At 41.1% G+C, this 14,581-nt stretch overlaps 1 protein-coding gene across 4 annotated transcripts in view; it reads right to left on the reverse strand.

Annotated features, from left to right (window-relative positions):
* The window catches only part of FNDC3B (fibronectin type III domain containing 3B), a 534,350-nt gene that overhangs the window by 77,969 nt on the left and 441,800 nt on the right, over positions 1–14,581 (reverse strand). For all 4 annotated transcript variants that reach the window (XM_086944392.1, XM_086944390.1, XM_086944391.1 and 1 more), the window contains 4 exons: positions 10,720–10,858; positions 7,214–7,285; positions 831–949; positions 104–209 (listed from right to left, as the gene is read on the reverse strand). In XM_086944392.1, the coding sequence (XP_086800518.1) occupies positions 104–209; positions 831–949; positions 7,214–7,285; positions 10,720–10,858 (436 nt within the window). The remainder of the gene's footprint in view (positions 1–103; positions 210–830; positions 950–7,213; positions 7,286–10,719; positions 10,859–14,581) is intronic.

Consider the following 14,581-nt stretch of genomic DNA (forward strand, 5'->3'; position numbering starts at 1 on the left):
ACAATTTCAGGTTCTGCAGAGAAGCTTTAGATGGAAACTGATCTGCGTAAGGATAAAAAAAGTTTGTGGTAAAGCATTAACTGCTGTTAGTGTTACTACTCACCCCACTGCAGCTCTACTTCTTTGTGTTTTGGTTTACCCAACACGCGTGGCTGCGAACACTGACCTGGAGCGACACTTAAGGTAGTGATTGGCTGACTTTCGGAACACTAAAGAAAAATGAACATATTATTGTATGGCATTTATATATGTAAGCAAACTTCAACATTGCTGGTTAGAATCCAAATTAGAATAGTTCAATTGGAATACCTTCTAAATAGATCACCCCTTGTCAGTGAAAACAGACTTTTGAGGGGTTCCTCAGGATCCCATTCCTCCTTCAATATAGGGGCACGCAAGGGCCTACTAAGAGAGAGCTATGAAGTGGGCAACTTAAGTATCTGATTGGGCAACTACTTCGAAGGAGTGTGCTGGTCTTGTCAGTACTTCAAGTGATTAACCAATAAGAGTATTGAGGCTGTTGAACATTGTAATATTCCTTGGGGTTATCCAGAAATCCATCTTCTTAGCCAACATTCAAGACACCCTGAATTCAAGACCCTGTTATGAAAATCATATATCTTTATGCTTACATATTTGTGTGTGGAGATATGTGCATAAGTAAATTAATCTATGTTAAACAGACCTATATATGTCCACACATCTTTCAAACACCATTAAAACTCTAACAAGGATTATAAATGCCTTCTAAAATTTTATTTTGTCCGGTTTGTAAGATTATGCTAAGTAAATATCTGTCACTTAAGAAAAGTCTTAAAAACAATTCCTACCTGACTGTGTCCACCTGTGCTGATACAGCACACCCGCAGCATGTACAAAGTGCCCGGCTTCAAGTCGTTACAGGTATGCTCTGTTGCAGATCCACTGTATGCCATGCTCCACTGGCTTGCTAGAAAGCAAAAAAAAAAAAACAGTAATTAGGGGAAATTTAATATACAGTTGTCTAACCACTAAGGGGCCGATTCTGATGCGGTTTGGAAATCATTCCGACTGAAAAGGTTTGGGAATGGTTTCCAACGAATCAGATCGGGAGAGTCTGACCGACAGAATACGATGCATCCGGATGCTTCCAGATACGATTGGGTCCGACCGAATGCATAGGCTCCCATTGAAGAAAGGGGTGGCTGGGGAACATCGGGCACCCTGTGGCGAACACCCCCTGGTGCCTGCCACACTGTGCATGGCTGGTAAGAGGGGACCCATGGGTACTCCCACGGGCCAGATCAAGAAGGTTCCGGGTACAGGGGGGCCGACTACGGACACCCAAAGTCTGATTCTGACTGCCGATTCAAATCAGACGGCACGATTCGGAAAGGCTGTCCGAATCCAGCATCATAATCGGTCGTTCAGAATCGCGGCCCGTAAAGAGATACGAGGCTGCTCCGTATGGCTCAGTCATTCCAAATGCCATCATGTTCAGATCAGGATAATCCTAACACCTAACTCGCATCGTAATCGGTTTGTCGGAAACCTTTCCAATTCGGTCGGTAAGACATGTTCCCGATCCGATTCGGATGGAGCCAACGCCATTAGGTGGCCTTCCAAACTGCATCAGAATCAGCCCCTAAGTGTTAACATTCTGACAATGTACATGCTTTGCCCACCCCATTATCCAACTTAAGTGTGATCCTAAACAAATCAATTTTCTTCCTGTGCCCAGGCTACAAATTGAGAAGTGTTTTACTGTGGTAGGGTTAGGAAGTGGGTCTGGTGTCATGAAGTGTAAAGCCAACAAGGTTCCTGATGGGATATAAAATCATCAACCTCTGTAGTAAACGAAACCAAGAATATGAATGATATTTCTTGCAAAAGTTTGAAGAAAGTCACAGCCACCATAAACAATATTACATGTGAAATGAATAATGAGGGAACTTTAAAAAACAAAAAAACTTCTAACATGAACAGAAGAGCAATAATCAACTACACATGAGAGGGAAAGTGGGGAGCGGCAGGGCAAAGATGGGGTAATCAGGAAGAAGTGGGGTGTCGGGAAGGAGGCACATGTGCTCAGCTCTCTCATGTCACAATAGAATTCTTTCATAATTTACTTTATTCCTTGTGAATTTCATAACTAGTTCTATTGAAGGGGATCTCTTTTCTTAAAACTGGAATTGTGGAATGAGTCGTCTAAAATGAAAATGTTATATTTGTAGTTAAGAGGTTCTAGCCCAAATAAAAAAAATCTCAATGTGTGATGCAGGCGAAGTAACAAGGACTATCACATCCTTCACTTGAGGGAAAAACAAAAAAGAGGCATAAATATAAATAAGATGCGATTAATTTGTTTTTAATAAATTACATTTGGCATATGGCTACCTGCAGGCTAGATTTTTATGTCTCTAGTCTAGACTCTGCACATGCAGACTAGTAGTTTCTTTAATGCAGAAACTTGCAGTGTTAACATATTTGACAGTATGCCTAGAAGCACAAAACTTTGCTCTAATTAGTTTCAGAGAGAGTGAGGACAAAATGTTAATTGTACAGTTCATTATGGATTGTCTTGTTCCATGCCTGTGGGGCAGGGATGGACCACTGTGCATCACATAACACTTAAAGCTACACTGTCATTGCTTTAAGCCACCTCAGGCACATTTCATTGTACTAACTGGTGGAGGCCAACCTGCACCAGCCACAACTGGTGCATAGGAAAGAGAGGCCATAGGAAGTTGATGGGAGCCGCTAGATCCAGACAGCATGGGTGGTTGTATCCTGGCAGCTTGGCTTATCACAAGGTGAAACTTTGGGATTGGGCCAACAATCTATCTGCTCACTTCAAAAACCTAATGCTTGTGACGTCATACATAAAATCACAAATAACCTCACATAGCTGCGGTTACGGATGAAACGACCTATGAAAGATAGCTTAGTGTGTTAATCACTCAATTTTTGAATTCTGTAGGCTGCTTTCTGGTTTGATTATGGCAGAACAGACTACGATCTTTTGTCCTTCCGGAGTTAAGAAATGAAATGCATTCATGTGGTTATAGTAGTATATAGTAATTACAGGGCTAATAATCAGTAAGTATGTGGTAGCAAGTACAATTAAAAACACAAGTTATTAAGTTCGAATTTAAATGCATCCTATACAAGCACACCCTTCCAATGTCAAAATGTGCCGAAATAATGTGAATATTTTAACTACATTTAGTGATTTAGATCGCTACACTCATCGCGACCATCAAGCCTGTTCAAAGGGGCATTTTACGTCACTGCTGGTGCATGTATCATAAGCATTACCATTACTGGTATAGTTTTACTTGTACGAAAGAAGTGCGCCAGATCGGGGATGGTTGCTGTTCGTAAGGACTGCCCATCCCCCATTTTCTTTTTTTTTTGTTGCAATTTTTATATAGCGCAAACTCGACCAAAATGTATTGGAGACCTGTACAGGAGCATCAGTTACATTACACAAGGAATCATTCTTTTTTTTTTCTTTTACAGCTACCTTTAACTCCAGGTTCAGTTCCAGCAGATCGTTTTGATAAAGTATCTGCCTACTTCTGGTGTCACAGTGTATTCTTTAACCCCTTGCATGCGCGTGACGGAACCATTCCGTCACGAGCCACGGTGGGGCTGTGCTGGTGACGGAATGGTTCCGTCACGGCCCGGCCGCCGCGCCTGCGCGCCGCTGACTCTGCGCCTGGGCTGAGCGTTCCATTGAGCGGGCGGGCCGTGACGGAACCATTCCGTCACAAGCACAGCGCCACCGCGACTCGTGACGGAGTGGTTCCGTCACGAGCATGGCGGCGCCATGCGGCCCCCCTCCCCCTTAGCGCTGCAGCAGAAATACTGCTGCGGCCAAGGGGTTAAGTAGGCAAGGCCTCCCCTTTCCAGAAACCTCTTGGAGGAGGGACACTGTGCCCTAATAAGGTGAGTGAAATTACAAAATTGTGGCTGAAACTGACAATGATTGGCAGTGGGCGCCTGTCTACCTGCCAAGAGCTGCAAATACAAGCCCAAGCTCTACTCTGTGGTATGTGTATATATATGTCCGGAAAATCACTGCCATGTTTACAACCGGTCTGGGGATAATGTAACCATGATCACCTCCCTTTCTTAATGCAGTTTCTAATACCAATGACCTCTTTACAGAGAGAGAAGAAACTTGTGTTCTCTGCCCTCCAGCACACCTGTCAGTCCAAGGCTCCACTTTAAACATTATGGGAGGAGAGAATCTCAAAGACGTGCACTCAGTGCTCCGCTCAGAAGAGCTACATAGATTTAATAAAAAAACAATTCTAACAAGATTAAGCTATTTTTTTTAAATAAGGCAGACAAGTCCCCCGCTCACCGAACACTTGTCATTTAAAAGCCCCGAGCAATACATTAAGTGCAGCTGCTGCATAAACCTTCCCACACACACATTAAGAGGCAGAAAGTTACATTGATGCAGCACTGCTTAGATCTGTTATTAGAATAAATAAAAAAAATACAATAGTGTGTTTGAACTCTACTAACATAACCAATAAGCAAAGCAGGGGTGAGCCGAGTGTAGATGCATGGTCGGTGATGCATTGGAACTGGTTGATACGGGTCTGGTCGTCCATCCTGGCTGTACAACGTAACCCGCTATCTGGGCCATAGTCGGCTATGAGGATCCAGCACTCGTCACCAAGACGCGGCACAAACAAATATTCAAGTAAACACATTTGATAGAATTGCCTCATACAGATGCATCACAAACACACATAAATCCAACAAAGCTAAGACATACCACATGCCCAAACATTTGATGCTAAAATAACGCCTGCAGCGCATAATGACAAGCTAAATCAGTCCCTAATCTACGATGAAAGCCTCAGGAGCCCCTAACTGTAAAATGCTATGAGGCCATACATACCAATGGAAGATTTTATGATATGTAAATATGAAAAACATAACACCAAGTACTCCGCAGATACCGCTAATATATGATGGACTTCATAAGAGCGTAGAACAAACAATGATGTGGAAAACCAATATGAGTCAGGAGAGTAAAATATAAGAGGAAAGAGCATATTGGGCATCAAAACTAGGATAAAAAGTATTAGCAAAGCTAATATACCACATGACAATAGGACGATTGGCTTTATCAATGTATTTTTGCCACGTTGTACAGTTGTGCATCATTGCAGAAAACAAAGGGGAAAAAAGTGTTATAACATGGCCAGCTCTGCTGTGTCATTGCACTTTTTATTTTTTATTGCTGGCGGGTGGGGGAGCAACACGGAGCAAGGGGACATTTGGGGACCGACATGGACAATGGAAGGTGTGGAAAAAAAAGCTGTATGATACGACCTGCAAGTTTATTGCAGGGTGAGAGGAAGGAAGTAACACAGAGGTAGAGAGGGTGAGTTTGGGAACAACAGGGACAACAGGCATTGGACAGGGGGGGGGGGTGGAAAACTGTGACTTGGGGCAAGCACGTGGATGATAGGGAGGGGATGAAAGTCAAGCTGATGAACAACAGAGGGTAGGAGGGCTTGGGGCAATAATGGAAGGAGGACGGTGGCAAACAATAACAGAGACATCAAGGTAGGGTGGGCAGATGTGGTCAAGCAAGAAGGACAAGGGAGGAAGGAGCATGGAGGGGGCGAATTACCCAAGGGAGCTAGCTAAGGACTCATTTTGGTAGTGTGCTTAAACACAAAGTAAAAAGTGCTGCTAAAAAAAGAGTCGTGGATGGACACGAATAATGAGTCCATGCTCCAGGGGACAGACAAACATACGAAGAGGAAGTAAGTATATGGCAGCTGACCAATAAGAAACAGTCTAATAAGCTAGACAATGAAGCAGCCAAATGGAAAGCAATGGGTGGAATCTAAGCAAAACAACATAACAGCAATGTACTCTCTAGGCAAGACTTAAATATGAGGATATAATCAATGGGATAATTCATTTGTTGACAATAAAAAATTAGCGAAGGAATAAAATGCAATGAGGCAAAGACTAATCACGACGAGACCGATCAAATAACTTGAGGAGGAACACTGTAAGTGTTTACTTTGCAGGAAATAAACGAAAAATCGCTGAATGCAAAAAAATATTTCTCCATAATCTTCTTTTTTGAAGTTTTTGGGAAAAAATAAAAAATTTCTTCGGGGCTTCCTGTCTTGCTTCCGGAACCAAGGGCAGAAAAAAGAATCTGAAGATGGTTACCATGCACACCAACCTCCAGGATACCATCTGACGTCACACAGGGGACGTACCAAATTGCACCAAATTGTGGTCGACAGCGACCAAAACAAAAACAAAACAAAACAAAACAAAAAAAACAAAGACAATTCCGGACCCAACCACTAGATGGTGGAGTAATGCACAGCATGTGAATCCAGAAAAGGATTCAAGCTGCAAAACCATGCTTTCTTTTCAATGTTTTTATATCCAAAAATAGGGAAATTAGGCAGAAATGCATTTCTATTTCTGAACATTGCTAGTTAATGAGTACGGAAGTAACTAGCATAGGAGAACCCAAGAGGAACTAAAAATACAAAAAATAAAAAAACCAGGAAGGAAATTAAAATAATGCGATAAAAGCTCTTAAAGAATAAAACAAGCCCAAACACATTTTTAGAAATTCATTTCATAAGAAGTACTTTTGTACTAAACATGTATATGTAGAGTAAGAAGAAAAACTACAAAGCAACTAGCAATTCTAATGAGTTTAGGGACACAAACTTGGTAAAGGAAAAGCATATATAGTGAAGCATAACAATTGAATGTTTGAGAAACAAATGAAACAGTGATAGAGATCAATATAAAAAGGAGGATAAAAGAATAACTCCTATTTTAGAAAATCACAAATCTAAGTAGGAATAACCATTTTTTTCCAATACTATGTGCTTGATTCTTTACTAGATTATGGTTAGTATACTGATTAAATAATCCACCAAAAGATAAAGACCAAGAGGTCTTCAAGTACCTGTTTCAATGGCTAAAAATATATACACAAAGAAAAATTCTGCATAGGACATTTTTGAGAATATTAGAGAAGAGATGAAGCACTAAAACTCACCCCCAATATAGATATAAAAAATGAGAGTTAACATACTTGAAATACGCTATTTAGTGGAAGACAGTGAGGAGATGTAAGATGTTGCATACAATTATCTCTGAGAGAAATGGGAACGTGCTGGTATAAAACAAAATAACAATGTTGAAGCAAATTACTTACCATCAGAGTTTCCTTCTGCAATCTCTAGTAGGTATTTCAGGATTTCTGAGCCCCCGTTATCCTCAGGAGGATCTTAAAGACAAAGGGGACAAAACACTTAAGAACAGAACTGAACTTCAACCTAGAGTTTTGTACATCAAAACAAAAACTGATCATGCACTTTGTGGGCATCGTCGGTGTTCGTATCATGTGGAAACAAGTGCCACAAAATGGAAGTAGAAATGGCAGAAATTTGCAGATCTTTCTCAGAAACAAATTTCAGGCAATACGTTTATTTACTGGGAGAGCGCCAGCGACAGAATATCTGAAACACTAATGCACTCTCGATTAAAAGCATCTTGACATGTATGCTTGCTTCAGTGCCTATTGTAGATTTAACAAAGTCTCATGAGCTCATGATGAATTGCTTGTGCAGACAGGCCTCTTTTCCAGGCAACGTTGATTTAGCCTTTTTAAAAGAAACACGCATTTCCCAATACCCGGATACATTCTGCTTGACTAAAGAACATTTGTCAATGGATGGCATGTCTAATGTTTTAAAGCTTATGAATGAAAGGATTCTTACTGCCTAGAGATCAGAAGGATTTGAGGATGGAAGCACAGCACTGTTTTGTGCAGCAGTAATGGTTTATATGCTTATTTTAGGATTGCACTCCTTATTTGTGATGCTTAACTCATTTGGAACTACTAATCCATGACTAGTTAATACAATGTAGCTTAGGACAATGAGGCAGCTTTAGGAGCAATCCAGTAAGGTGACTTTATTTACAGGGAGTAGGATTTTCGTACCCATGACCAAACACTCTCTCCTATGCATGCCCATGGTCCATTAATGTAGGAAGTGAAGTGGATTCTTGTCAAATAGTATGAATATCCAGAGCTTTCCTCACCAAACGTTGGTGATCAATATAGTGCAGAATGACAAGTGTAAGTGCACAAGTGAACCTGGTATGCTATGCCCACAGTACATCACTGGAGTCAAGCTATCCAGGCTGAAAAAGGCTGATAGCCAGAAACCGGTCTTGGATGCTTGATTCCGGTCTAGGAAAGACATGACTTGGTTGTTCGGGCTGGACTGTGCCCATGAGGCACAGGGTCAAGGCTGATTTGCATATAGCCATTGTCTGACCTAGGGTGGTGTGGAGTGCAAAAAAACGATGGATTTAGGCCCAGATCTTTGTACTGGGGTGAATGTAAGACATTGTTCTGCATTCTGTCCATCAACTGTGTTTTTTGCAATTTTCACCCCGAGTGGGCTGGGTATGCTCAGACGTGAGTCCCAGGCTCTCCACATCACTGGAGTCAAGCTATCCTGGTTGAAGACGACTGATAGCCAGAAACCGGTCCTTGGATGCTTGATTCCAGTCTAGGAAAGACATGGCTTGGTAGTTTGGGCTGGACTGTTCCCATGAGGCACAGGGTCAAGGCTGATTTGCATATAGCCATTATCTGACCTAGGGTGGTGTGGAGTGCAAAAACACGATAGATTTAGGCCCAGATCTTTGTACTGGGATGAATATAAGACATTGTTCTGCATTCTGTCCATCAACTGTATTTTTTGCACAGTATGCGCTAGCATTAATTAATATTTGCTTATATTAATTAGTGCACATGCATATTATAATATGCATGTGCACTAATTAATATAAGCAAATATGAATTAATGCTAGCACATACTGTGCTACATTGAATTAAATGTTTAACTTAGCTTGACTCTGTAGGTCTGTATATCACCAAGCTGCATTTCATAGAAGCTGTGTTTAGTTGTCTGCTAACATGGGTATTTTGCAGGCATTCACACGACTTGCTAGTTTAAAGTAGATACATTTTGTACTGGCAACAGATACATTGTCTGAGAATCCGACCATGGCAACAAGCACATGAGAAACCTGCAGATGAATAAAAGTCCATTATGTTTTGGCCTGAGCATGTGAAGGAGATGCTCTTCCCATGTCTAGTGTGGGATTGGGCTGGATGTTAAAGTCTGCAATGTGTGAATCAACCTCGAACTGAAATAAATACAATGGTCTTCTATCAATGATGTGACAAAAGGGGCGCTGCCCTACCGTCTTCTGGATTATAACTTACAATTCACCCTGGCTGGGAAAAGGAGATGCTTTCAAACTTTCTTTGCCGACTGTAGGCTGGACTACTTTGCTGAACCCCTTTAAACAGACTCTTGGCAGAACCCTTCTTGGAGTCCCTGCTAATTTGTTTTCTGATTCCCCACTGTCCAGCGCATGAAAGGATCTCTATGCCCTTTTGATTTCTTCCCTAAGTGTGGCTAAGGCTAATACTGATCCCTGACTTACTGAAGACTCTTGGCCGAGCTTCTAAGATGCTCGTGCTCATCCTACTCATCCTTTTGCGCCCTGTCACAATTCTCTTTTTTGGATCCTTTGTTTTCTGAATCTCTTTAAATAACTGAGCCATACAATAGCTTTGGACATTGCTTGGTAGATTTAGATTACTAACATACAGAAAAGATCAGCTGAACCTGTTTTCTGAGGAACAAATTTTGATGATACTATTTTGTATCACAACTACAGTGTTGCTTGTTTGCTTGATTCTAGTTTCTCTAAATTTCTTCATTTTACTTCAACTTACTGATGTTATTTTATACCTTTATAGTATGGTCTTAAGAGCGATTTATTTGAATTTAATTACTAATTTGTAATAAACACCCTTGAACTTGACTACGATTACTGGTCCTCATTGAGTAGCCAAATGGTTGCACTGCTAATTATTATTTAGATTGGGCGTTGAAATGCTAACTCTCTTTCCCTCGGTGCAACTTATAAAAGACCCACTGGAGAACCAAGATAGAAAGTAAGCGTATCGAGATCCAGAATTACCAAAGTTGTGGACGAGAAACGCTGGAACAAAAGCATATTTGCTCAACATTTCAACTGTAATTTAACACAGTGTATGTCAGCGTGCTCAGAACGCATACCCACAAGCCTCGAACACTGAAATCTAAAGTAGGAGTGCCGGGTGTGCACCTATAAAGGAAGGTCATATCATATTTTTAGATGCAAAAAAATACTCGCAGTGGTTTTATACAATCACTTTGGAGCAAGAGGTAATAGTTTTTAACTGGTGTTAGGCCTAGCCATTTTACTTGCAGAGAAGATGCACCATACCTTACTAGACTACTTTAGGGATACAATCAATTTATTGACATTCTTTCTATAAAAACCCCTATAAGATTCCTTGTGGTCAAATTAGGAGGAGAACTTTTCAATTTGTCATTTTAATCTTGAAGCTCCAACTTTTCTGATGCTTTTCTAGGCATGCCAAGTCACAAAATAATGAGTTGCATAAAATTCAGCAGGCTTTAAGTATCATTTTGCTAGGTAACCACACAATATCTATTTTCTAAAGCAGAAACAAACATTTTCTTTAAACATTTTCCAGTCTGGCTCACCATGAGAGGAAATCATGACGAAAGGAGGAAAACAATCACAGGGTGTTAAGTAACACTAAAATGAATCTCAAGGGCTTACCCCACTTCACACTGAAACAATGAGCTGTGATTGGACCATTTACTGTGGGTGTAGACGGAGGTCCCGGCCTATCTGGGCTCGTTGTGCAGACTAAAATTTCACTAGGATTGCTCTTCCCTTCCACATTGGAAGCCGACAGCTGGAAAAAAAGCACATTTAGGCACATCTTAGTAAATTGCTTTGAACCTGAAATGTAAGCAGGTCTTGTCAATAGTGTAGGTGTTTTAGTATACCCTTTTAGCCCACCCTAGTGGGCTATACGGCTAATAAAGGCCCACTCCAGCGTTCAGCTCGGGCCTTTAACAAGGGAGCGGGCATTTAATCGTCGGTATAGCCCAACTACGGAGGGCTATGAGGCTATTTGAACATTCCACCACTAAAGGGCAGAATGTTCTAAGAAACAAAACAAAGTCCTCAGAGAGCCCAAGACGATTTAAATCACCTCGCGCTTCATGAGACGTTTGTTCACAGCAACAGCCATTAGAAGTCAGGAGCACTCCATTGTTTTCAATGCAGCTCCAAACATTCCAATGCTCTAATATAGGTGAGAGCACAATTCCACAATGTTCAGGCAGAAAAATGAGATATTAGCACAATATGACCGCAACATTGACTGAGGAAAGCCAATGAGACTCCTCGGAGCTCCTCATAATTCTGGCTGTAACGTCTCGTATAAGTCCTCGGTCCCAAGACTAACTGCTGACATATGGAGAAGGGACCTTAATGCCCCAGTAGTCTTCTCACTGCTCAGAGATCAGTGCACACAAACCACAGCAGCCACACTCCAACTTCACAGCAGTGACCTCATCTCTCCACAGTTGGTCTCTGTATACACTTCCTGCAATATAACCTTCAAATCACTGTAAGGCACAAAGCGATCAACAAAACAGTCAATGAATGCTTAAACTTTAAACTATTTCAATACCACCCAACTTGTTGTCTGCAATTAGCAACATCCATCTGGCCACTGCACAACACATTCACTGGACAGTGCTGGGCAGGTCCACGCTTTAATTTCAAGCCTCAAAGTGCTGCAGTGACCTCCCAAACTGTCTCCGCACCCCTGCGCGAGCACTCGCCACTTTGTATTTGCAAAAATATAAGAAACAACTATTTTTTCAAATCCCACCGAAAAATATATAGAATTCAAAGAAAAAGACACACAGAAAATGCAACTTTCCTCATCCAGGCACCTCTCTTTCTGACATTTGCCCATGCTTGGACTTCAAGACTCTACTCTGATCTCGCAGCTGGGAGCTTTGACAAGGAAAGCAACAAAATGCATGACTCACAAGCTGCTAAAAACCACAGCAGGCTACTCCCAAGATATAAGACTTGAAAGGGAATAGCCCATCTCCAGGTCAGCGGTGTAATGTACCCGAGACCATCATACAAACCTTTTTCTAACTTCCTCTTTCTTACGAAAAAGTTCTTCAGCAAAACCAAGAACCGACTAATTGCACTAACTCAGAACCCTACACAGTGAACACTACGCCAAGGTATATGCTGGCAGAACTGTGACATTATCCATCAGTATTTAAAAAAACCAACCTCCTCAACATCTATCTTTCAGCTGCGACATATGTCGAAAATGCACCAAACTTAAAAGGCAATACTGAGAAACCACAAACATATATGTTGACACAAGAAACACGCTGCTAACATCATATGGTTGTGAATGTGCTTACACTTCAATATTTTGATTACATAAAGAAAACAACTTATCATTAACAACACTGCAATGAACCCATGACTAAAACACAACAGGAAGCAAACCCAACAGAACTCACGGAATGCACCAACTACTACACGGTACCACCAAAGCACTTAGTGCCACACAGATGGTCCCCCCAGCAGCAAGTGAACCCAGAAGGACAAACTACACTAGACGCGCCAACACAAAGTCAAAGGACATACACAACTAACTGCTCCACAAAACCACCAAACACCTCTTCTCACAAGCTAAACAAAACTGAACTCTCGAGAACACAGACTTTATACTACAGACTCCAATGTTGAGAGTACAACAGGACACACCGGAAGCAAGAACAACAGACGTCAACAAGTGAAGCGCCTTAAACCAGCAAACCTAACAGACTACACTAGGCGTAGCAACATCACACTCTCACACTTAAATCCTGAGATCCACAGATTACATCTTTTTTCTCCCTAAACAGCATTAAATATCAAGGGAATGTTTTAGCCTCTAGACCAAAAACACACAAAACATGCTGGCCAACACGTAAGAAGGCCACTCAACATTAAGCAAATCCATTAAAGTTCTTCACCCAACATGCACCATACACAACAAAGTACACCCTTGACAGGCACTAACACCCCTCAACAATCCAGCAAGCGAAACCGGACACAAACTGCCACAACCAAGTGGAAAAGCAAATTACGTAGCGCCTAAAGCCTCAGTAGGCTACATAGGACACGTCGTGGAAATGCTGTGTGCTTTAAAATACATCACTGCTGATATTTGCATATAAACACCTTTAGTGGAGCAGATTTATATAAGTTACATTGGCGTTTTTACAATAGTATGTCGAATAGGCCGTCAGGAGTTTTGCCAATTTGTTGGTGGCAACACAGAGAAAATTCTTGGTAAACATGAAAAATGCAAAATAATAAAGAGGCTTTAATACTGGCAATGAGCCACCAAGGTTTTGGCATTGTTGCAGCTGTTTGTTTTTTCCCTCAAAGAAAGCAAGATATCTTCTATTACATTGTAGTGCCACCTGCTGGAGAAGGTCGAAAATTACTTATCACTCACAGTAATGTTCTTTTATAAGAGACAGTTCACTAAATACTAAAAAACTCCAGGGAAATCAGTTATTCAGAAGAAATCACTGACTGAATTATTGTGAAAAAAGCCTATTTGTTTTAGTTTTTTGTTCATGATATGTTATGTCGATTTGTACAGCAGACTTCTCACCACAGAGGGTATCCAGGCCAGTAGGTCAGAAAGTGGGCCTGCTTAAACTTACATTTCTATATGAGCTTTAACATTTCCAGATGTTAAAATTCAGGGAAAAATATCAGTTCCGAAAAACAATTTAAATATTTAACGAACTTTTGCAGCTGACGGGAGGGACTAAGCACCTCCTTATCTGTAGATTTCTCTCGCTAAGCCAGATACGACTGGCCATTGCGCCGCTTTGATTCAGGCTGAGACTCGCTGGTCTGAAACTCAAACTGTTATCACCTTGTCTTGAGAAAGACCCGCCGCGACCACCTACTGGGGCGCATGAGGGTTGAAACGTCGACGCATATCATAGGTCCAGAACCACCAGGATCCTGATAGGAACACTAGGAATCCTTGGCTGAAAATCGGCACCTGGCCAATGAAACACTTATATATATTTGTACATAGGAATTCTTGCTACACTATATATTCTTGCACTCATTGAGCACTATTCACCAAAAAGTCACGCTATTGGACTTTTTCTGACGGTCATATCATGCATTGAATTTCCTTGAATGATTCTAATTCAGATATTAAATGAATTAATTCTGTTGTAAATTGTACAATATAATCTCTTGATCCCACGACTTTGTATTTTGAGCATTCAGTTTGATGTGTACCAGAGGGTGCTTGTTGTTGATTGCATTAATAAGCATTTTTCAAAACAATTGGTCTTACCCAACATAACCACTTTTTGTTTAACTATAAATACCCAGGTTCTGAGGGAAACAGGGTTACCCTTTTTTCTTTAATTAGAGATCAAACTGTCCACAGATTTAACCAGTAACACGTGGTTCTTGCCATGACACTGTGGTGCCCCTTATTACGTTTTGGCCAAGAATGGGATTTAGCACAATACTAAGAAATGTTACATAACTAGGCCTGGGTGAAATG

Source organism: Lissotriton vulgaris, chromosome 11, assembly GCF_964263255.1.
Source record: "Lissotriton vulgaris chromosome 11, aLisVul1.2, whole genome shotgun sequence".
Classification (NCBI taxonomy): Eukaryota; Metazoa; Chordata; class Amphibia; order Caudata; family Salamandridae; genus Lissotriton; species Lissotriton vulgaris.